The sequence below is a fragment of the Sus scrofa genome, chromosome 6 (assembly GCF_054392235.1).
Source record: "Sus scrofa isolate SSC_HxYL_T2T_F1_AM1 chromosome 6, Sscrofa_HxYL_maternal_Yorkshire_Landrace_v2.0, whole genome shotgun sequence".
In the NCBI taxonomy this organism is placed as follows: Eukaryota; Metazoa; Chordata; class Mammalia; order Artiodactyla; family Suidae; genus Sus; species Sus scrofa.
In genome coordinates this window covers 147,021,033-147,046,193 of record NC_139388.1, presented here as the reverse complement: position 1 = coordinate 147,046,193, position 25,161 = coordinate 147,021,033, and the positions used below count along the sequence as shown (strand labels likewise).

The following is a 25,161-nucleotide window of genomic DNA, read 5'->3' as shown; positions in this document are numbered from 1 at the left end:
TATAATATAATATTAGGTAAACAGAAAAAATGAAGAGCGAAAAGTAAATTTTCAAGCAGCTTGAATATTAAAAGATTAAAGGCAAGTGTTGGATAGGGTGGACCTAAAAGGATTATTTTATTAGGTTTATTCAATTTTAAAAGGAGAAAGACCTGAACAAAGCCTAATAGCTAAGAGGAAAAAGGTGGTACAGAAGGAGTTGGAAGGTAAAGGACAAATATGGGGAGAATGATAGAGTAAATGTTTTAATGAAGTGAGGAGAAAAATAGATCCACAGTACAAATAGATTATTCAAGCTAAAAAAAGTGTCACCACTTTCACTGAGATAGGAAAATTAGAGGAAAAGATAAGACTTGGGGCAAATACATGTGTATAAGGGGTGGGAGTAATGAGGGAGGTCTCCTTTCTGATGGCCTTTCTTTGTAACCAAGGAAACAAAAATCATCTGCCTAGACTGTGGGAGGAAGGAGTGGTTGGGGTGGTGAGGTGGTGATGGGTGAAAGAGGCTTAAATTTAGCCTTTGAAAGCACAATGAGAGAAATAGCAAATCAGAGAAAAGATGATTCATAATCAGCATTTAAGCTGTGGCTGATTTTGAAAACAAGTAATTGTATTAACAATTTCTAAATTTTTCCCCTCAATTGTAACTTCTACCCTAAATATAGAAACAGAAATGATGGAAGATTAAACTGACCTAGGACTCGAGTTTTATAGGGTCACTTCAAAAGGAGGATGAAGAAACAAGACAGATTGGTAAGCAAACCCCCAATAAGTATACAAGCAAAAAACTACAAATCCCTTGTTAAGCATATGCTCTACATCAAAAGATATGTGTAAAAAAACTCTTGTAGACTTTTTTTCCTTTCCATATACTCAAAGTATTTCTTCTGCATTGTTTTGTCAGGTTTGATTTGGATGTGGGACTTTAAAAATGTGATATTAGAGTTCTGTGATGGCCTAGTGGTTGGGGATTCAGCATTGTCACTGCTATGGTTCAGGTTCCATCCCTGGCCTAGGAACTTCTGAATGCTGTAGATGCAGACAAAACAATAATAATAATAATTTAAAATTTTTTACTTATAAAGAAATTCTTAAAATGTGGATACTGTAGTAATTTCTTATATTTAATCTCTGCCCTTTATTCTAGTTTATCACTGTGTCTCTTAAACACAGTACATAGAAGAGAGTCAATGCTTGAACTATTTTCTGTCTACACATAACTGCAGTGGGATTTTAAGCCTCTGAGGATATGCTCCTGTGAAGATCACTATTCAGAGTCCAAACACTCAGCTCTTGTTTGCTGTAGTTTTCTAACCATTTCTGCCTAGAATCTTATTACTAGTTTATTTAAGTAGACATTGGGTTCCCAGTGCTTTTTCATCTCAAAGATAATCTAGAATGACATATTGAGAACATGTTTTAAAATCCATTTTAATCCACAAAATGTTTTCCAACATTTGGAAAGTTGAGAAGATTGGGTTTAATTTTTAGCAACAAAAGCATTTTGGCCTAATTATTCTGAGACGCAGTTTCAGTAATATTGAGTGTAACAAGCAAAAGATATATCTGAGGAATTACATATAAAGGTTATATTTACTATCTAATACCCCTGCACCTCACCCAGAATGTAAACACCAAAAGGACAGAGATTTTTGTTGTCCCTCATCCCTAAAAAAGAGTCTAGTAAACAGCAAGCACTGATTAAATATTTCGTGGTTGGATTGATGTATGGTATTGAAGGCCATCCTTAAATTAATGCTATATCTAAGCCTCAACTTTTTTCTTTTTTTTTTTTTTTTTTGGTCATTTTCTTTTAGGGCTACACCCATGGCATATGGAGGTTCCCAGGCTAGGGGTCTAATTGGAGCTGTAGCCGCCGGCCTACGCCAGAGCCACAGCAACGTGGGGTCCAAGCCACATCTGCAACCTACACCATAGCTCGCTGCAACACCAGATCCTTAACCCACTGAGCAAGGCCAGGGATCAAAACCACGTTCTCATGGATACTAGTCAGGTTCGTTAACTGCTGAGCCACGCCTAACTTCTAAAAGACCTTTAAAACAGTGTCTTGTTCCCAATTTTCTGATACAGTTAGAAAGATAAATATGTACAAAAATAAGAGTTTACTGTCTTGAAAGATTATTGTTTAAAATGAAATTAAGTTTAAACACTTAAGACTAAAAAATAAGTAAAAAAAAAACATAAAATAAAAATTTTTTTAATTAAAAAAGACTGAAAAATAAAATGTAGTAAGTATGACTTTAAACCAGAATAATGACTGCTGATTCCAGAAACATCCCCGTTATTTAGAAACTCAGAGTCTGCTGAAAATTTGGGCTAAAATCCAATCTTCCTATTTCACATGAAAACATTATTAGAGAGCATCCTAAGTTCACCCACACCCTCTTGAATGAAATATTTGTATATCGCATATATTTGATTTAAACCAAGTAGAATTAGAATTTTCATAAGGTACTTTATATATTTGACAAAATATGAATATCAATGCATGCTATTATATAAAAACTGTATAAAAATAAAAACCATGAAATCCATTTTCCTTCAACGCATATTTCTTATTAAATGTTAATAAACAGCTCCATATTTCTAATAGACACTGAACTTACATGTACATTTTTCTCTTACCTAGTTTTACAGGAAAGCCTGGAGGAAGTTTCATCTGAACAAATTCTCTAAGCTTATTAAAGTGCTTGAAGGGAGCTATGACTTCCAAAACATTCAATAATCTGAAAAAGGGAAGGAGAAAAATAATTTTTAAATTGATTTCATTGTCTCTTATGCTATTTTAAAACTACATGCTTCACACTTACACAATATTATTGACTTTCAAATATTAACTATGAGGAAATGACACCTTCTACGGCCTGATTTTTTTTATTATTCTTTTTACTGTGGCAAAGTTATAACTTCAAAAGTTTATTGTACAACAGTAATTTCCACAGTTGTTTGATTTTTTTTTTTTTTTTTTTTTTTTTTTTTGTCGTTTTGGGGCTGCTCCTGCAGCATATGGAGGTTCTCAGGCTAGGAGTCCAATCAGAGCTATAGCTTCCAGCCTATGCCAGAGCCACAGCAATGTAGGATCCGAGCCATGTGTGCAACCTATGACCTACACCACAGCTCATGGCAATGCTGGATCCTTAACCCGCTGAGCAAGGCCAGGGATCAAACCCATGTCCTCATGGATGATAGTTGGGTTCATTAACCGCTGAGCCATAACAGGAACTGCCAATTGTTTGATTTTAGATCTATATTTCAGTAGATTCAAGCCTTACAATGGTATTTTTCCTGAAGTCTACATATTCCTGAGTTCTTTAGTCTCACTGTTTAGATGCCTGAATTTCACTGGCAATTTTTTGAGTATGAAAGGCACTTATGTGCTTAGTATTCCTCAATTTCTTATAGATCTGATAAATGAATGTTTGCAAAATGAAGGGAAATCTGAGTGGCATAAAATTTCAGTTGCTGGGGTTCCCTTCGTGGCTCAGTGGTTAACAAATCTGACTAGGATCCATGAGGATCTGGGTTTGATCCCTGGCCTCACTCAGTGGGTGCAGGATCCAGTGTTGCCATGAGCTGTGGTGTAGGTTGCAGAGGTGGCTTGGATCTGGGGTTGCTTTGGCTGGGGCGTAGGCAGGCAGCAACAGCTCCAATTTGACTCCTTGCCTGGGAATTTCCAGGAGCTGTGGGTGCGGACCTAAAAAAGAAAAAGAAAAAAAAAAAAAAAACAATTCAGTTTATACTCTTTCCCTCAACTACAATTTCTCAAGATTTCCTAGCATTCAGTATTACACTAGTCATTATACTATAATTTCTCCTTTCTTCTTTTGGTTGGATGAATCTCATTTTCAAGAATTAACTATTTTTCTTTCAAAAAGGACTCTTGTCTGCTATATTTACTGAATTCTTCTGTGTCCTTTTCAACTGATATGTAAGGGACGTTTTATCTAGATATATTATCAGATCACACCTTCTTTGCCTCAGAATGTCCTGATGGATTTCCCATCGTGGCTCAACTGAAACAATCTGACTAGAATCAACGAGGACACAGGTTCGATCTCTGGCCTCGCTCAGTGGGTTAAGGATCCAGCATTGCCATGAGCTTCGGTGTAGATCACAGATGCAGCTGGGATCCGGCATTGCTGTGAGTGTGGCATAGGCTAGCGGCTACAGCTCCAATTCAATCCCTAGCCTGGGAGCCTCCATATGCCACAGATGTGGCCCTAAAAATTAAAAAAAAAAAAAATTCTGGAAATATGCAAAGGTCACTATAACCCAGCCTGATTAACAAAGATATTGATCAAAATAACATCATTTAAAAAAAAACGAAATGTCATAATGTGAAAAAAATGTAAGGCCAGGCTTACATTTTACCCCTTTTCTGCCTGAATGCCTTTAGAGTTCCCTATTAACAACTGAAACCCAATAATTTAATAAAGATAATCACTGTTATTTTCCCTATCAATTTTTTCTTTCATCAGATTCACTATAAGCTTGAGTTCCCATTGCGGCGCAGTGGTTAACGAATCCAACTAGGAACCATGAGGTTGAGGGTTCGATCCCTGGCCTTGCTCAGTGGGTTAAGGATCCAGCGTTGCCGTGAGCTGTGGTGTAGGTCACAGACGCAGCTCGGATCCCACATTGCTGTGCCTCTGGCCTAGGCTGGCAGCTACCGCTCCCATTAGACCCCTAGCCTGGGAACCTCCATGTGCCGTGGGAGCGGCCCTAGAAAAGGCAAAAGACAAAAAAAAAAAAAAAAAAAAAAAGATTCACTATAAGCTATCAAAATTTAATTTTTGGCTACATCTATTCTGTTCATTGTTGTTTCTAATGTATTTGTTTCATGTCACTGCTATTTAGTGCTTATTTCCTTAGCTTTACAATTTCCGTTCCATTCTCTTGTATTAACATCTCAGAGTGATCTAGTTTACCAATTTCACGTTCTTTTTATGGTTTTCTATAGTATTTACAAAGAATCTTCTTCTGTTCTTTGACTGAGTTCTTTGACTTTTACATTCTTTGTTCCTTATTTTACTTTTTTCAAAGGAATGGTTACAATTTCCACATTTCATAAATTCTAAGATACTCATTTTTTTTAACATACTAACATCCTCTGAAATTGTGATAACTCCTAAAATTGACAGCATCTTATAATTTGCCAGTTTTTGTCTTCATTAGAATATATGTAAAATATAATATATAAATACAATATATACATACATATACATATATATATATATATATATATATACATACATATATATATATATAAAGTCATATCTTGGAGTCATTTGGGACCAAGATATGATAAATTAGGCACATAGATTTGTATGTATGGCTAACTCCCTTCCCACATCTTCTGAGAACTGTTTATCTATTTCCCTCTACAATCAATAGCTTAAGGACTGTATACTGAATTCTGTCAACTCTTCTAAAGCTTGGCTCTTGGAGAGTATGTAATGTGAACAGAATCTGTAGAAAAATAAGGGTCCTGCTCTCTTCCATGAGAATTTTTCTTATTGTATTAGGCCAGACTGGACGTAGAAGGATCTAGGAAGGAAAGCCTAGAGCTTCAATTCTTTTCCTACTTTAGTGAGAAGCATGAAGTTAACAGTTCAGAATTGGCTCTAACTAACCACCTCCCATTCCACCCATCCCTCCAAATTGATTTTTTTTTTTTAATGAGCATCTTATGTATACATGTTTAAAAGGATATATTCAAGATGGTCACTGGAGTATTGTTTATAATGGTGACAAACTACAAATAATTAAATGTTTATCAGTTGGGGAGATGATAAAATAAGTAACAGTACATCAATGCTACAAAATACCAAGGAAAGAAGAAAAAGATAGATAATGTAATTATTGTAAGAACTCCAAGATACACCTTTAAAAGAAAAAAAAAAAAAGGAACAGAACAAAATGTAGACTATTCCCCCATTTTTTTTTTTTTAGGGCTACACCTGTGGCATATGGAGGTTCCCAGGCTAGGGGTCAAATCGGAGCTGCAGCTGCCAGCCTACACCATAGCCATAGCCATGCCAGTCAGATCCGAGCTATATCTGCAACCTATACCACAGCTCAAGGTAACACCGGATCCTTAACCCACAGAGTGGGGCCAAGTATCGAACCCACATCCTCATGGATACTGGTCAGGTTTGTTACCACTGAGCCAAGACAGGAACGCCTCTCTCTGTGCAAAAACACAGAGAAAAATCTAGATAAAAAATACACCAGTTATTTACCTGTTAACTGATTAGTGAGGTGAAAGAAAATTGCCATTTTTATTCAATAAACTTCTGTTAGATTTTTTTCACAGTAAACATGTATTCATGTATTATTTTTATGATATTTAAAAAAACTTCAAAAATTTATCTGGAAAAATGATTAAAATGTTAATATTTTGTGAGTCAGAAAACTTCTAGAAAGAGCAATGGCTATTTGCTTTTACAGTTCAAAGGTTTCAAATGCACCATTCAGACAGAAATATTATTAGAGCCATTAGAATTTAATAGCTTCTTTCATAACTTGTATTAGTAATAAACTTACGATTCAATTCCCAAGGGAAATTCCTGGCTCATAGCTATTGTGGCTTTAAAAGTTTTCTTACTTTCTTTGCACACCAGTTCTCTACCCAGATGAGGAGCTCTAAAATAAGAAGAAAATAAAAATTAGGAAACTTTTTCCATATGCTATCCACTTCCTAAGAAGATCTGTCATCCTCCAATGATATTCATTAATATTTTTTCTTACTCTGAGCATAGAAATAAAATTATGCTAAAAGGAAATGAGACATGTATAATAAATGAGACAAGGGTTGCAAGAAAAATAGCAAAGTGTAAAAGTTCATAAAAAATTATCAAAACCCTGAACACTGAAAAATCACTATTTTTAGAAACAAAGCAAGTCACTAGAAAAAAATAAACTTTAAAAATTACATTGTAGGAGTTCCCGTCATGGCTCAGCAGTTAACGAATCTGACTAACAACTATGAGGGCACAGGTTCGATCCCTGGCTTTGCTCAGTGGGTTAAGGACCCGGTGTTGCCATGAGCTGTGGTGTAGGTCACAGACGCACTTGGATCCTGCATTGCTGTGACTGTAGTATAGGCCGGCAGCTGTAACTCCAATTTGACTCCTAGCCTGGGAACCTCCATACGCTGTGGGTGCCACCCTAAAAAGGGAAAAAAAAATATATCACATTGTATATCTTTAAAATCACTTATTCAATTTCAAACTCTTTCATTGTCAATATTTCTCAGCACTGATCAAAAAATGATGTAAAGAATAAAGAATTTTATATTCATTTTAGAATAAGATGTAACCATTTTAGAGAAGTTATAAAAGTATAACAATTAACCTTTCAACATCAAAAGAAAAAGATAACTTCTTCCTAAGCATGAAGGTGGGTAACATTTTATTCTCCACCAAAAGAATATTTTCTATAAAGGACTGTACTTTCTTTGACGTGAATGGCAAGAAAAAAAACTTTTGATTTATTTATTCATTCAAAATAAACTATTCATTCATCACTTTTTTATTCAATAAACATTAACTAGATACAAGCTACATGCTAGGTACTCTACTAAGTATTAGCAATACAACATTAAGCAAACATCTTGTGTAAGGATAGTAAGAAGTAATCTGGCATAGGCTGAAACAAAGGAATGATGACAGGAGATGAGCTTGGAAAGGTAAAAACGTAGATAAACAGTGAATGGCCTTGAACACCTTGCTAAAGACTCAGGATAATAACAGAATATAGAGCTCATCCTATAATGAAAAACTCAGATAAGCAACTACATTGGGACGTTCCTCATATTTCCCTAGAAGAGTGTTCTGTAGGTTTTTTTGTTGTATATAAACTGGCAAGAGTAATGTAAAAAGAAGGATCTACAACTTATTCAAAGAGAGAATGTAAGTGGGGCTACTTCTCCCTCATCATGTTCCACCCATATTTTAAGAAGTAAAAGATCTGCTTCAGACAAAACTCTATTAATAATTCTCTGTAAAATAAATTTTACACCTAAATATTTACATATGAATGTTTTTACAATTGCTTTTTTTCTAAAAAGCAAAGAGTAGGAGTTCCCTTGTGGCTCAGCAGGTTTAGGATCTAGTGTTGTCACTGCAATGGCTTGGGTAGCTGCTGTGGTTTAGCTTCCCTGGCCCAGGAACTTCCAAATGCCACAAGCATGGGCAAAAATAAATAAAATAAAGTAAATTTTAAATCATAAACAGAACAATACTTACTTTCCATTTTCAGCAGATATATATTCTTCCCATGTAATAGTGTTCTGTGGAGGCGGGGTAAGGGACTGTCTTCGACTCGGCTGCCAAAAAATAAGAAAGAAAGAGGGAGGAGCAAGAAGAAAAAAAAAAGAGACAGAGACCAAGAGGATGGGGAAAAAAAAATATTTTTTAAAATATAAATTGAAACATACAATAAACTACAATCTACTTAATCTCTTCAATACAATTCTTCAAGAGGTTACTTCTGAGATAGTTCCATGGTGATTTAAGCCCCATCAGTAACATTTACTATCATTTTTTAATCTCAAAAAAAATAAAATCCATTCGTTCAATATTTTAATCACCTTAAATGTCCCTGGTTTTATGCTAGGTGAACATGGGAACTAAAAAGAAGTATAAAACTAACCCTGATTTCAAGGAGTTTACAATTCAGAGTTGGAACGAAAAAACACATATAAACATGGATAGTTAATCAGGAATACAAAATATTAAATGATTAAAGACCAAATGAGTTTTTAAAAAACTGAGTAGTATAGGAGTTCAGAAAAGAGAACTAAAGAATATTTTGGACAGGGAGAATTGCAAAAACACTAGACTGAGGAGTTCCTGTCGTGGCTCAGTGTTTAATGAATCCAACTAGGAACCATGAGTTTGCAGGTTCAATCCCTGGCCTTGCTCAGCAGGTTAAGGATCCGGCGTTGCCATGAGCTGTGGTGTAGGTTGCAGATGAGGCTCAGATCCCACGTTGCTGTGGCTATGGCATAGGCCAGCGGCTGCAGCTCTGATTTGACCCCTAGCCTGGGAACCTCCATATGCCACGGGAGAGTGGCCCAAGAAATGGCAAAAAGACAAAAAAACAAACAAACAAACAAACAAAAAACCCACTAGACTGATTTGAACTAAGGAGGGATATTCAAAAGGGAGACCATCAACACTGGTAAAGGTCAAGTCAGATTTTAAAACTTACACCTTTTCTTCATTAACTAAGAATCTGGATCACTACAGGATGAACTGGCAATAAAGAACTAAGGGAGTGGCATTAGAAGTCAAAACAAAAAGCTGGAGTTCCCGTCGTGGCGCAGTGGTTAACGAATCCGACTAGGAACCATGAGGTTGTGGGTTCGGTCCCTGCCCTTGCTCAGTGGGTTAACGATCCGGCGTTGCCGTGAGCTGTGGTGCAGGTTGCAGACGTGGCTCGGATCCAGCGTTGCTGTGGCTCTGGCGTAGGCCAGTGGCTACAGCTCCGATTGGACCCCTAGCCTGGGAACCTCCATATGCCTCGGGAGCGGCCCAAGAAATAGCAACAACAACAACAACAAAAGACAAAAAGACAAAAGACAAAAAAAAAAAAAAAAAAGCTAACAAGACAAACTGTAGAGCAAAAGGGCAATAAATGAAAGACTGATATAAATAAGATATAAAATAGTATCACTGGGAGAAGGTCCCATTCAGAGAAGTACAGTTTGGGACATAATGAGTTTAAGATGTTAATAGGCAGCATATTAAGTTTGTTAATATCAAAGATGCTGAAAACACAAAAGTGAATTGGCTCAATATATGCCCAGGAGTGGGACTGCTGGATCATGTGGTATCAAGTTTTCTGAGGAAGCTCCATTCTCTTATCCATAGTGGTTATACCAATTTACATTCCCACCAATGGTGTAGAAGGGTACCCTTTTCTCCACACCCTCTCCAGCATTTGTTATTTGTAGACTTATTAACGATGGCCATTCTGACCAGTGTGAGGTGATAACTCATTGTAGCTTTGATTTGCATTTCTCTAATAATTAGTGATGCTGCACATTTTTTTCATGTGCCTGCCAGCCATCCATATGTCTTCTTTGGAGAAATGTCTATTGATGTCTTCTGCCCATTTTTCAATTGAGTTGTTTGTTTTTTTGGTGTTGAGTTGTATGAGTTCATAAACAGCACTATTCACAATAGCCAAGATTTGGAAACAATCTAAATATCCATCAACAGATGAATGGATTAGGAAGATGTGGTACCTATACACAATAGAATACCACTCAGTCATAAAGAATGAAATAATGCCGTTCGCAGCAACATGGATGCAACTAGAGATTCTCATACTAAGTAAAGTAAGTCAGAAAGAGAAACACAAATAACTATATATCACTTATACAGGAAATGTAAAATATGGCATAATGAACCCACCTACAGAACAGAAAAAGACTCACAGACATAAAGAACAGACTAATGGTTGCCAAGGGGAATGAGGAGGGAGAGGGATGGACAGGGAGTTTGGGGTTAGTAGATGCAAGCTGTTACATTTAGAATGGATATGCAATGAGGTCCTACTGTATACCACAAGGAATTATATCCAATCTCTGGTGATAGAACATGATAGAAGATAATATGAGAAGAAGAATGTGTATGTTTAAATATCACAATACAAAGAAAGACATTATAGAAAAAGAAGCCTGGAAAAAAAAGGCCATAAATTTTGTTGGTTAGAAACCATCGATGATCTCTGAGTAGCAGCAAAAGAATACAGGAAGAAAGGAAACTAACAGCTTTTGCGCATCAGGCAAAATGAAAGATGACAGGCTGCTGAGAAGCTTACAAAGAAACACAAAGAAAGTAGATAATTATAATCCAGGGAGTTGGGTGCCATGGTAGGGGGATCAGAAGGATGGCATATAAGCACAGAGAAGAGTTTCTCTGACCCAGACTGTGGTGGCCAAAAAGATGTGCCAGCAATGATGTTTCCTAATGGAGAAGTCTAAAAGAAAGAGAACAAAACAACTGGTTAAGGGAGACTGAGGAGAGCACAATGGTGAGGAAAGGTATGCTGTATTAGGGAACTACAAGTGTGGTGTGTTCAGTTGGTATACGTAGCATACATGAAGGGAATATAGCTAGACACGAGGGTAGGCGGGCAAGACACAGAAGAGAAAAGTAGTTCGAAAAGGTTTGTGCACTAAGTAGATTGTATTTTACACAGAAAGCAATAGACAAATATTGTGAGCAATATAATGTAGTTTTTAAAACAAATACTGGGAGTTCCCATTGTGGCGCAGCGGAAACGAATCCGACTAGGAACCATGAGGTTGCAGGTTCGATCCCTGGCCTCGCACAGTAGGTTATGGTTCTAGCATTGCCGTGAGCTGTGGTGTAATTTGCAGACATGGCTCGGATCCTGTGTTGCTATGGCTATGGCTGTGGCTGGCACCTTAGCTCTGATTTGACCCCTAGCCTGGGAACTTCCATATACAGCAAGTGCGGACCTAAAAAGAAAAAAAAAGAAAAAACGTTGGAGCCAGACTGATCAAATCCTGTCTTTACCAATTACTAGCTGACTTCGGACAAATTTTTCAACTTCCTTTGTCTCAGTTTAGTCAACTATATAACCTTACAGGGCCACTGCAAGGATAAAAATGGCTTGTTGGGCACAATATACTTAAAGCAATGCCCTACACATAGTAAATACTCTACATTTTAGTTACTGAGCATAGGCTTTACATAGTTCAACCTATTTCAGACAGATCATTCTGATAACAATGCATAAATTAAGAAGCTATCTCAGTAATTCAAATGGGAAATAATAAAGGTGGCCATTTCAAACTGGAGGATGAGAAATAGATTTAAAAGATCTTTAGGATTTTTGTGATCAATCACATGCAAAGGTAAGGAAAGCCAAGAAGTCCAAGGACAAATTTCAGGCTTCTGGCTTGGGTAATGGTAGCAGAAAATGGTGCTGCTACTCAAGGCAGAGAAGACAGGAAGAAGGAAAAAAATTTAACTAGATTTAAACATACTATATCTTAGATAGCTATGTTTATCCAAGTGGAGATAGGCAACAGCACTACAGACCTGGTGATCAGGAGTAAGGTCGGAAGTGAAGGTATATATTAGGTGAGAGTTACTAGTGTTTATGTGGTAACTGAAGCATCATGTACATATCTAACAATGAGACATTAGAGAATACTAGTTATCTATTCAATAAATATTCTCCTGTTCTTTGTTGTAAAGGAGCTTCCCTTCCAGTTCCCAGACACATGACTTCTTAAAGACTTACTAGCCATTTTTACAGCTAGCTAAGTGTTACCATGTAACTAAGTTCTAACCAATGGGATTTTAGCAGAGTGATGTATGCAATTTCTGATTGGGTTCTCAGAACAACCATACCCACTCCTTCCTAACTGCTATTAGGAACAATTTACTCCTAATAGCTAGAATACTAGACAGGTAATAAACCACCATATACCACGTAGACAAGGGCCAGATCCTAGAAATGGTAAGAAATAAAACCAAAAAGGCTAGGTCTGAGATTAACTCACAGAGCAAAGAAACCACGTAAACTCAGATTTTTTTACAAGAGAGAAAAACTCCTACCTTAGGTTACTGTTATTTTGGAATCTCTTATAATGAGCCAAACTTTCATCATAACCAATTCCAAATATGATACATAAAATAGGATATTACACACAGTAGTATGGCATGTGGCAATAGCTATCAGAAGGACAAGTGGGCTTAAAAGGTAGTTAGTGACTGTCAAATATTTTAACAAAACATTAGGTAGGACAGTGTCTTGTGATACTGCAGAAGGTAGACAGATATATGCTAAAAGAACCTGTAACAAACCTGTGTGCATGTAATAGAACCTGTGGAAATGACTGAAAACATTTACAACAGATGTTCCAATCCAGAACCACAGCAAAGACTAATCACACCTCCACTCAAGTACATCATGATCAATTTCTCTTTCAGAACACTGCTTAAAATTTGTCTATTCTTACTTCCACTAAATTTATTACCTGTATATATTTGGCTGTATTACACACACATATCCATTATAATATGTATATATATATATATATATATATATATATATATATATAAAATCGTAGTAAAGAGTCATTTTCCTGGCATAGTCAGATAATGTGGCGTGTCATATATTTTTTCCAGGTAATAAACTTCTCTAGGCAGTTTCTTCTATTTCCAATAGAAATCTTTCTAAACTATACATTAAACATTCCCCATCGTAGTAGAGACTGTACTGAAAATAATGATGAGTACTTTACCTCATCATTATGAATATCAGTTATTACATTTTAATAAGGTCCTTCTGGGTTTATGTTTACTCTAATTGATCCTTTGTTATACACTGACACCTCTAGTTCACCCTTCAGTGTTCCCTCTATACTGTTCCCATAGCTACCATCTAATGAAACAGGAAGACATGAAGGCTGCTGTAGGAAATCAGATGGCTTTCTAATGTTATTTCTCCATGTCAATAAGCTCTGGAATGGAAATGACGTCAAATCTTTCCTACATAATTAAGTGTAAACATCTAATGTCTGTTTTCCTTAAAGTAGATAAGAAATAATTTTTATTTATTGCTAGATTTGTTATATTCTAATATTCTGTATGGCAAAAGCTTCTAGAAGTTTAAGACATTCATGTATTTTATATCTGTTATTGATTTTATATATTAAAAAAATACATAATCATTAATAGAGTTTAACTTGATATTCTGTATATATAGGCTGGCACACAACACTTTTATAGTGACAGCCTAAGGTGTAAATGGGGCACTGCTCCCTTCTCCAACAATAATTGGTTAGGACAAAGATGAAAAAAGCACCAAAAATACAGGAGTGAATATCCCTGACTTAAGGATTTCTGAGCACTTTTTTTTTTTTTTTTTTTTTTTTGCCATTTCTTGGGCCGCTTCAGCGGCATATGGAGGTTCCCAGGCTAGGGGTCGAATCGGAGCTGTAGCCACCGGCCTACACCACAGCCACAGCAACGCGGGATCCGTGCCGCATCTGCGACCTACACCACAGCTCTCGGCAACACCAGATACTTAACCCACTGAGCAAGGGCAGGGAGTGAACCTGCAACCTCATGGTTCCTAGTCGGATTCGTTAACTACCGCGCCACAACGGGAACTCCATGAGCACTTACATTTTACTATAAAAAATATTATAGGAGTTCTCTTGTGGCACAGTGGGTTAAGGCTCTGGCAACTGCAGTGGCTTGGGTTGCTGCTATGGCACAGGTTCAATTCTTGGCCTAGGAACTTCCAGATGCTGCAGGCATGGCCAAAAAATATTGTCAAAAATATATACTAAATATTTGAACTATGTCTGGAAAGGAAAGGGGAGAGAAAGAGTAAGCATGGCAAAACTAGTTAAATGAAAAATAATTTCCCCTAAATGGTACCAATAAGCTATCTCTAATAGGAATTTTAAAAAGTATTTGGCTGGAGGAAAAGAAAAAACTCAAAAGCTATTCATTTAGAATAAAAAAGATAAATTCATTCTGAAAAGGACTAGACATTTATTTCTAAGAACTGAAATTCCATTAAAATGTGGCTTTAAAACATAACATTTTCATGTCTTTTGAAAACAATCATAATAGTCATACATATTTTCTAGTTCTTGAAGTTTTCAATAATGCTCCAAAGCAAAAAACATATTTTTTAACTAGTATGTTCTAGACACATCGCTGAAAAAAAAAACTGCAATACTGATTTTTACTACATTTACAAATAGCAAGGTCCCCTCATTACTTTTACAATTTCAACTTCACAATATTTTGAAAGAATTGCTAAGACTTGTAACACATAAAGAAGAGACTATAACAAAAGCAGACAGGGAGCAGGAACTTAGAGCAAGAACAAGAAAAATTTAGGGTAAGAGGACCAAAAGCAAAACCCATCTTTGTTATAGCTTTGTGACTTTAGGTATATTAATTTCTTTAAATCTCTCCTTCAGACAAAATTGGGCAATGATAGTCATCTCATTAGTCATTATAATAATTAATAATTAAATGAGATAATATGTGAAAAAGCTAATTAACAGAATGCTCAGGAACTACTTCCTTTGATTTCTGATCAGAAGTTAAAAGTTGAATTATTGGAGTTCCCGTCATGGCACAGTGGAAACAAATCTGACTAGGAACCATGAAGTTGCGGGTTCAATACCTGGCCTCGCTCAGTGGGTTAAGGATCTGGCGTTGCCATGAGCTGCAGTGTAGGTCGAAGACGTGGCTCAGATCTGGTGTTGCTGTGGCTCTGGTGTAGGCCAGCAGCAACAACTTGGATTAGAACCCCTAGCCTGGGAACCTCCATATACCACAGGTGCGGCCCTAAAACGGCAAAAAAAAAAAAAAAAAAAAAAAAAAAAAAAAAGGTGAATTATTTAATTCATATTCTTTTGTTCTATTATGTAGGTATTTGGAATTAAACTATGCTTTAATTTTAATGTAAAAAATTATACTTGATTAAAATGTCATTTTAGGGAGACAGGATTAAGATGATGGAATAGAAGGACTGGACCTCAACTTCTCTCCTAAAAACAACAAAATTCACAACTAAAGACTGAGCAATCTCCACCTAAATGGAGCAGAAACTCATACCCTACTCCAGAAGAAAAAGAGGAGGCCACATCCATAGGTAGGAGGGGTGATTTCGTGATATAAACAACCCCATACCTCCCGGGTGGGAAGCTCCACAGACTGAAAACTAACTGGCTCACAGAGACTCACCTACAGGAGTGAGAGTTCTGAGCCCCACATCAAACCCTCACATGCTGGGATCTGGCACTGGGAGAAAGAGCCCCTGGAGCATCTGGCATTGAAGGCCAGTGGGGCTTGTGCACAGGAGCTCCACAGGACTGGGGGAAACCGAGACTCCATTCTTTTTTTTTTTTTTTCTTGGGCCGCTCCTGCGGCATATGGAGGTTCCCAGGCTAGAGGTCCAATCGGAGCTGTAGCCACCGGCCTACGCCAGGGCCACAGCAACTTGGATCCGAGCCGCGTCTGCAACCTACACCACAGCTCACGGCAACGCCAGATCCTTAACCCACTGAGCAAGGGCAGGGACCGAACCCGAAACCTCATGGTTCCTAGTCAGATTCGTTAACCACTGCGCCACGACAGGAACTCCGAGACTCCATTCTTAAAAGGCACACACAGACTTTCACGTGCACTAGGTCCCAGGGCACAGCGAGGTCTCCACAGGAATCTGGGTGCAGATTCCTGTGCACCCAGAACTGCAGATATGACTGCAGTTCTTGGAGGACATCCTGGGAAAACAGGGGTGAATGTGGCTTATTGTAAGGGAAGGACATTGAAGGCATAGCTCTCGGGAATATTCAGCAGCTGCCTTTCTCTGGAGGTGGCCATTTTGGGAAAATCTGGCCCCACCCGTCAGTCAGTGCTGAGAAGCCCCAGGGCAAACAACAATCCAGGTGGGATCACAGCCCCACCCCTCAGTAAACAGGCTACCTAAAGAGCCTCAGGCACACAGCAGCCCCTAATCCCATCCAAAGACAAAGCCCCACCCACCAGAGGGATTAGAATCGGCTCTACTACCAGTGGGCAGGCATCAGCCCCTCCCATCAGGGAGCCTACAGCAAGCCCCCCATACTGACTTCAGCCACAAGGGGGGCAGACACCAGAAATAAGAGAGGCTACAGCTCTATTATCTATAAAAAGGTCACCACACCAAACACCTATAAAAATGAAAAGACAGAGAACTATAACTCAGATGAGGGAGAAAGGAAAAACCCCAGAAAATCAGCTAAGCAATGAGGAGATTCTCAGCCTCCAGGAAAAAGACTTTAGACTGTCGATGCTGAAGACGATGCAAGACATTGGAAATAAACTGGAGGCAAAGATGGATAACTTATAGGAAACACTAACCAATGAGATACAAGATATAAAGCTTAAACAAGAAGAGATGCAAAAGACAATAACTGAAATAAAAAACTCACTAGAAGCAGCTAACAGAAGAACACAGGAGTCAGAAGAATGAATAAGTAAGGTGGAGGACAGATTTGTGGGAATTACGGATGCAGAACAGAAAAGAGAAAAAAGATTGAAAAGAAATGAAGAGAGTCTCAGGGAACTCTGGGACAACATTAAATGCACCAACATCCGTATTATAGGGGTGCCAGAAGGAGAAGAGAGAGAGAAGGGCACAGAAAAATTATTCCAAGAGATAATAGCCAAACATTTCCCTAACATGGGAAAGGAACCACTCACTCAAACCCAGGAGGCACAACAAGTACCATATAAAATAAACCCAAAGAGGAACACACCAAGACACATAATAATCAAACTGACCAAAATTAAAGACAAAGAGAAAATCTTGAAAGCAGCTAGGGAAAAGAAACAAGTAACATACAAGGGAACCCCAATAAGGTTATCAGCAGATTTTTCAGCAGAAACTCTGCAGGCCAGAAGGGAGTGGCATGATATACTTAACGTGATGAAAGGAAAAAACCTCTAACCAAGAATACTCTACCCAGCAAGGCTCTCATTCAGATTTGAAGGAGAAATAAAAACCTTCTCAGATAAGCAAAAGCTGAGAGAATTCAGCAACACTAAACCAGCCTTACAACAAATACTAAAGGAACTTCTCTAGGCAGGAAAGAAAAGACAGCAACAGGAAACAAAAATTTCACAAATGACAAGGCTCACCAGTAAAGGTATATATACAGTAAAGATACAACATCATCCATGCACAATTATACCATCAAAATCAGAAATCATGAGAAGAGGTGGGTACAAATGCGGGACACTGGAGATGAACTTGCAATTAAGAGAACAACAACATAAAACACTCTCATATACATATAGACTCATATCAAAACTTCAGAATAACTGCAAACCAAAAATCTACAAGTGATACACAAACAAGGAATCTCTGGAGAAGAAATATATCTCATAGTGAATAACTGCATAATCCACCATGAAGGGGGTCATTTGACATCATTCTTGGAATGCTGAAGTCTTAGATCTGATTCTGATTTCCTCTCCATCAAAGAAATTATGGTAATTATAATTAAATAATGCCACTGTACAATTAAATAATACGGTTCTGCAATTGTATTATTAATAACCATTTCTCTCCGTGGTACAATGTAAAGTCTATAATGCCTTGTTTATCACATCACCTAGAATGGTTTAATGCCTGTATTGAAGACTCAATAAGATGTAACAAATTGTGAGGACATATTTATATAGTTACACTGTTTTTTAACCAACTTATGCATTTTATATTTTACTTCTTTTCAGAGGGTATATTATTTTTGTTATGCTTACCAGTTAAGTTATTCTTTTTATTATGCTATATAAAATATTTAATGGTATATAAGGCTTTCTTCTTTATAAATTTTAGTTGCATAATATAACAATTTAATATAATGCTAATTTTTAAAGAAAAATTGAAATGTAATAAATAAAACTAAGTAGTAAAGATGAAGGCCATAAAATAGGGATAAAGTATAGAATAAATTTAAAAAAATAAAAATAAAAAATAAAATGTCATTTTAAAACCTCTTTAACAATTCAAGTGCATCAAAGTTACAATGTCTGCCCTAAAGGAAAGTAAATTTGAGTACTTGTCCTCAAAGTAGTCTGCTACAAAATTAAACAAAGGCAGCAATAAGTACCACCACAAAAAAAAAATCATTTCTGGGCTTCCCTTTGTGGCTCAGCAGTTAACAAATCCGACTAGGGAGGATGTGGGTTCAATCCCTGGCCTCACTCAGTGGATTAAGTATCCGGCACTTCCGTGAGCTGTGGTATAGGTCACAGACGCAGCTCAGATCCAGGTGTTGCTGTAGCTGTGGCATAGGCTTGAAACTGTGGCTTGGATTTGACCACTGCCTGGGAACTTCCATACGCTGTGGTGCAGCCCTGAAAAGCCATTTTTTTTATGGTCACACCCATGGCACCTGGAAGTTCCCAGGCCAGGGACAGAATCCAGGCTGCAGCTGCGACCTACTGCACTGGGCCAAAGATAAAACCCTCACCTCCACAACAACCCACGCTGCTGCAGTCAGATTCTTAACCCACTGTGCCACAGTAGGAACTCCTACTGTGGATTCTTATACACTTTACATTCTGTACTCATTTAACTAAACTATGGCTGATTCACTCAACATATGAACTTACTACACGTTAAAATAATTTTCCTGGCGCACAGAGTAATACCACGAATTAGGTGAAACCTGGCATGTTATTATAAAAATTTTGTGTATCCCTAAAATGTAATCTGGCACAATATCATAGAGGAAAGACTGAACATTTAAGAAATTCAAGCCTCCTCATAACAGCCTTTAATCTTTTTATGACTATGGAGTTCCTGTCGTGGCTCAGTGGTTAACGAATCCAACTAGTAACCATGAGGTTGCAGGTTCGATCCCTGGCCTTGCTCAGTGAGTTAAGGATCCGGCGTTGCCATGAGCTGTGGTGTAGGTCGAAGACGCGGCTCGGATCCCATGTTACTGTGGTTCTGGCATAGGCCAGTGGCTACAGCTCCGATTCGACGCCTAGCCTGGGAACCTCCATATGCTGCGGGAAGCAGCCCTAGTAAAGGCAAAAGACAAAAAAAAAAAAATCCTTTTACGACTGTAACTCACATTTTACGCTATAACCCAGCACTCACACATATATGGCACATATACACAACATACACCGCTGACACTACTGTTTCATAAAGTAATAAGGACCCACACTATGTGCTCTAGTTTTTCTCTATTATCTGAATTTAGAGAATGAAAAAGAAAAGAAAAAAATGTGGTCACAGCCCACTAAATTGAATTCATAATCTACCAAGAAGACCCCATCCTACAATCTGAAAAATACTGCTATAAAAAAAATGTAGTAAAATGTTAACATTTGGGATTTTTTTTTTTTTTAGTTTTATTGAACATTTGGAGAATCTTGATGAAGGAATTCTTTATATCATTTTAGTACTTTTTTATACAAGTCTAAAATTGTTAAAAAAAAAAAAAACAACTTAAGAACCCATTCAATTCATCTTAGGGAATAAAACTGCAGAGGCAGTTACCATGTCTCATATACATATGTATTTCCTTGTTTCCCCTCCCCTTTCCCTAATGTCACACAATTCTTTGCATGTAACATGCTTTTAATAAATACAAACTGAATAAAAAATTTATGAGAAGATATAGGCTTCTTAGAAATAACTTCATAAAATAAATAGATTTTTAGCTACTAGGCCTTCAAAGAAACAGAAGATTTCAGTTCCTGAAGTAGGAAAGAGGATATATGTAAACGGATGTTATTTAAAAATTAACACTAGGTTTCATGCTTATAAATTTTTAAGTTCATTAGTAAAGACTCAAAGACAAAGCACAGATTCACAAAAAAAAATCACCAAAGGCCATATCACAGAAAAACAAAAGCTGATACATGGTAAACAGAATCTGAGTGTACTATATAAACTCACTGAAAGCCAGGAATGAAGTCTACCTCCTCTCTCCTTAGAACACTGAGAAAAGTAAGTTATACCTCAAAATTCTGTTCCATTATGTTTCCACCTTTACTCAAACTCTCCATAATAGCCTTATTTCGAAGAATATCTTCTTCACTGAGATGTTCTCTTCTTTTTCTTGATTCTAAAACAAGTCCATTCACCAGGTAAAAGTCTGCCAGAAAGTTTCCTACCCTTTCCTAAAACAAAATCAAATATTTCAAAATAATACAACAAATTAAGTTTACCTTAAATTTTTAAAATTTTCAAAGTAATATATAATTTTTCCATAAATATGTAACATTTAGGTAAAAATATTCCCTTGGTATTTGAAATTATCAAATTATACAGTCTATTAAGTTAAAAATACAGAAAACTACACATTTCAAATTTGTAAAGGAAAATTTATAATACACATGTACAGTAGCTGATCTGTAAATGAATTAAATCTTAAAAAACACCATATCATATTCCTTCAGAATCTACTCCCAAATAGCAGAAAGCTATCTGAAAACTTAATTTAGCTGACAGTCAAATATCATGAGTAACAAGGAGGGGTCAGGGATAATTAATGTTCCCATTTTATAGATAGAAAAAAAGTGAAATAAAAAGAAATAGTCTAAGTGACATAAAAATTTCTAATACTACTAAAATTAAGTACCTGTTCCAATATTCTCTAATGGACCAAACAAGTTACAATTGCTTGCTTCCTTCAACAAAGAGAGAACAACCAAGTATTCCTGCTCACCAATACAATTATGTGCTTACATTATGGGTCGGGGCTAGTGAAACTCAAATGGAATAAAAGGACATCAAGAAAAGAGTCCTCCTTCAACATTTACCTTCACCTTTTTTAACCCACAGGTGTGGTCAGAGTTTGAAATACCTTACCTGAAAAAACAGGATCAATAACTTACTGAAAACAAGTGCCAATCACTTGTTCTCCATCTTGCTGCAGTGTTCTGGCATTCCAAAACTATATGTTTAGAGTTGTTCTATTTCCACCTTCCTTTTGGTGGCTTCCTTACCAGTCACTAGAAAGCAAAACATTCTGTACCTATTTCTACCTACAAAATGGGAACCATAAGCATTACTGACTCCCTCCTTACCTGTCAAAGATTTAAGAAGATCACCTAGACACTCTTCAAGAGCTTTAAGCTGCTTAGCAGTAGCACTAGATGAGCAGCAGCTTCAATTTTTATCTTCTCTTGAAGTTATCCTTCTAATGCTGTCCAGAAGAACAGAGTACAAACAAATAAGACTTTAAGCCCACAAATGGACTGCAGTGTAGCATCTCACAACTGGGAATCCTATAGGGCTACTTGTTACCAAAGAGGCTTAGAGAGGAAAACTGATGAACCTAGATCTCACAGTGAGAATTTTTCTGTGTTTGACAAATACTCAGGTGATAATGAACAAATTTTGAAATCTTAAAATATAAAAGCATTTATTAAAAATAAACCAGGAGGAGTTCCCGTCGTGGCGCAGTGGTTAACGAATCTGACTAGGAACCATGAGGTTGCGGGTTCGGTCCCTGCCCTTGCTCAGTGGGTTAAGGATCCGGCGTTGCCATGAGCTGTGGTGTAGGTTGCAGACGTGCTCGGATCCCGCGTTGCTGTGGCTCTGGCGTAGGCCGGTGGCTACAGCTCCGATCCAACCCCTAGCCTGGGAACCTCCATATGCCGAGGGAGCAGCCCAAGAAATAGCAAAAAGACAAAAAATAAATAAATAAATAAATAATAAAGGAGGAGCTCCTGCATTGGCACAGTGGGTTAAGACTCCATCTGCAGCAGCTCATGTTGCTGTGGAGGTGTAGATTCCATCTCCACTCTGACGCAGCGGGTTAAAGGATCTGGCATTGCTGCAGCTGCTGCTAGGTCAAAGCTATGGCTTGGATTCAAAGCCTGGCCCAAGAACTTCCATATGCTGTGGGTACAGCCTTATAACAAAACAACAACAAAAAAAAACCCTCATATCAGGGAGTTGTCTTGTGGCACAGTAGGTTAAGGATCTGGCATTGTCACTGCAGCAGCTCAAGTTGCTGCTGCAGAGGGGTTCAATCCCTGGCCTGGGGACTTCCAAATGTCCTGGGTGCAACCAAAAAAAAAAATTTAAATGTAGAGTCCCAATAATCCAGCTACTTCACTTCTTGCTATCTATAACAGACAATGCAAAGGCTTTTGAAGGATAGTAAATGTTACAACATTTATAGTGGGAGAAAACTGGACACAAACATGTGTCCATCTAGATGTCCAAAAATAAGACTCCATAAGTAAATTACAACATATCTATATTATGGAATACTATGGAGTTGCTGAAAAGAATGTAGTAACTACTGAAAACACTTCTAAGACATTCTAAAGACTGAAAAAAAAAAGCTGCAATACAATAGATACAGTATGACACTTTATGAAAAAATAACATATCAATAATGAAAGCTACATATTATTATGGATATATATTTATGTAGATTAAGCATTAAAAAAAGGTTTGGAGGATATACAGCTGAAAAACCTTCTGCAAAGGACTTTGAGATTGTGAGCAGTAGTCAACAGGATTTTTCAGCTTCAAGTATTAAGATTGTGTGGTGATTAATTTTAAATGTCAATTTGGCTAGACTATGACACCTGATTATTCAGTCAAATGTAAATCTAAGATGCTGCTGAGAAGGCATTTTTTAGATTAATTAACACTTAAATCAGTAGACCTGAGGTAAAGCAGATTACTTTCCATAATGTGGGAAAGCCGTAACCAATCAATCACAGGCCTTAAGAGCAAAGACTAAGGTCTCTCAAAAGAAAAGCAATTCTGCCTCAAGACTGCAGCATAGAAACCCTGCCTACTATTCTAGCCTATAGACTTCAAACTCAAGACCGTATCAACTCTTCTCTGAATTTCCAACCTATTAAACTACTCCACAAATTTCAGACTCACAAGCTCCTACATTCATACAAACCAATTCCTTAAAATAAATCCTCTTCCTCACCCATCTCTTATCTCTATATGTACAAACACATCTATATGCAAATATAAACATATACACAGATAGAGATATAAACCTCCTACTGATTTTGTTTCAGAGGACCGTGACTAATAGAAGCTATTTTTATATGTCATTTCTACCATGTGTATAAAAGATAAATATAATTCTTAAAATCTTGACCCTTACCTGATATGTTACTCATTCCTTATTTTAAAATTTTATAACATGCTTCTTCATACACCCATTTTAAAACATTTGAGCATACTTTGAGCAGTCTTATATAGCCTCTTGCTCACAGATGAAATGGGAATTATGGAAAGAATTTACAATTTGCTAACGGGGAAAGCTCCACCAAGATTTAATTTAATAACAGTGTGTTGCAGAAATGTAAGTTTATTTAATTTTAGTCATATGTATGGGATAATGAGAGACAGATATTGGGTAAATAAATAGCTTAAAAGTCTAAAAATAGAAAGAAAAAACGGTCCAGGGAAATGAATTTAAGAGTGTATCTCTCTGTGATCTTCTTAAGAAATAACGGATTAGAAATAAAATGGAACCATGTGAAGACACTGTTCCCTGTGTAATAACAAGGCAGCTGACAACAAGAATATTTTTCCGGAGTTCCCGTCGTGGCGCAGTGGTTAACGAATCCGACTAGGAACCATGAGGTTGCGGGTTCGGTCCCTGCCCCTGCTCAGTGGGTTAACGATCCGGCGTTGCCGTGAGCTGTGGTGTAGGTTGCAGACGCGGCTCGGATCCCACGTTGCTGTGGCTCTGGCGTAGGCCGGTGGCTACAGCTCCGAATCTGCCCCTAGCCTGGGAACCTCCATATGCCGCGGGAGCGGCCCAAGAAATAGCAACAACAACAACAACAACAACAACAAAAAAAGACAAAAGACAAAAAAAAAAAAAAAAAAAAGAATATTTTTCCACATAAAATTCAAATGAGCTAAACTTTCTCTCCTGGTTTCTGTAATATCTTCCAATTCTGTAACCATTATAACTCTCTCTTTGGATTTAGGTAGAAGAGAATAAACTATTTGAAGACATTTCCATCATATTATTTTGACACATTAAATACTAGACAATTTTTAAAGTGTAAAAATCTAGATTTGTACATACTGTTTTATCTTCTCGAAAAAGCCATCCTGTTTGGGCACGTGTGAAAGAAATTGATTTGGTTGATAAAGTTGCAGAGTAAATATCACTACTCATTAAAATGTCAACCTCTTCTTCTGTCTCCATCTCTGATTCCTGGGGTGAGGACAAAAGTTAAATATAAGAATCTAAGTTTTCAAAGGTTATTAATGCCATATATGAAAATATCCACAATTAAAGTATTACAGATTTCAAAAAACAAAAACACACACACAAAAAAGGACTGATTCTAAAAAATGTGAAGTGCTACTTACTCTAAAAACAATTATAAAAGTTTTAACTTCGTATATCTCAATAAGTTAGAATTAGGAGTAATTAAGAATGTAAAAATACAGGACACATGAAACATAGTAGTGTTAACCTCTTTCAGATATGTAATGGAAACAATTCTCAGAGTATGTAGAGTAATTATAAAAGACTAAGTAGATAGGACTGAGACAAAATGCCTATAGGAAGGTTTTGTTTTCATTAAGTGAATAATTTTATTCAGT

The 25,161-nt window shown here is 37.0% G+C and overlaps 1 protein-coding gene across 3 annotated transcripts in view; it reads right to left on the bottom strand.

The window, feature by feature from the left end:
* The window catches only part of ANKRD13C (ankyrin repeat domain 13C), a 100,916-nt gene that overhangs the window by 10,797 nt on the left and 64,958 nt on the right, over positions 1–25,161 (bottom strand). For 2 of the 3 annotated variants that reach the window (XM_003127927.6, XM_084964743.1), the window contains 5 exons: positions 24,635–24,766; positions 20,565–20,726; positions 8,271–8,350; positions 6,568–6,666; positions 2,647–2,747 (listed from right to left, as the gene is read on the bottom strand). In XM_003127927.6, the coding sequence (XP_003127975.1) occupies positions 2,647–2,747; positions 6,568–6,666; positions 8,271–8,350; positions 20,565–20,726; positions 24,635–24,766 (574 nt within the window). Of the gene's footprint in view, positions 1–2,646; positions 2,748–6,567; positions 6,667–8,270; positions 8,351–20,564; positions 22,200–22,602; positions 24,767–25,161 lie in introns of those variants that run through there. The other variant, XR_014808006.1, reaches the window with a different exon arrangement.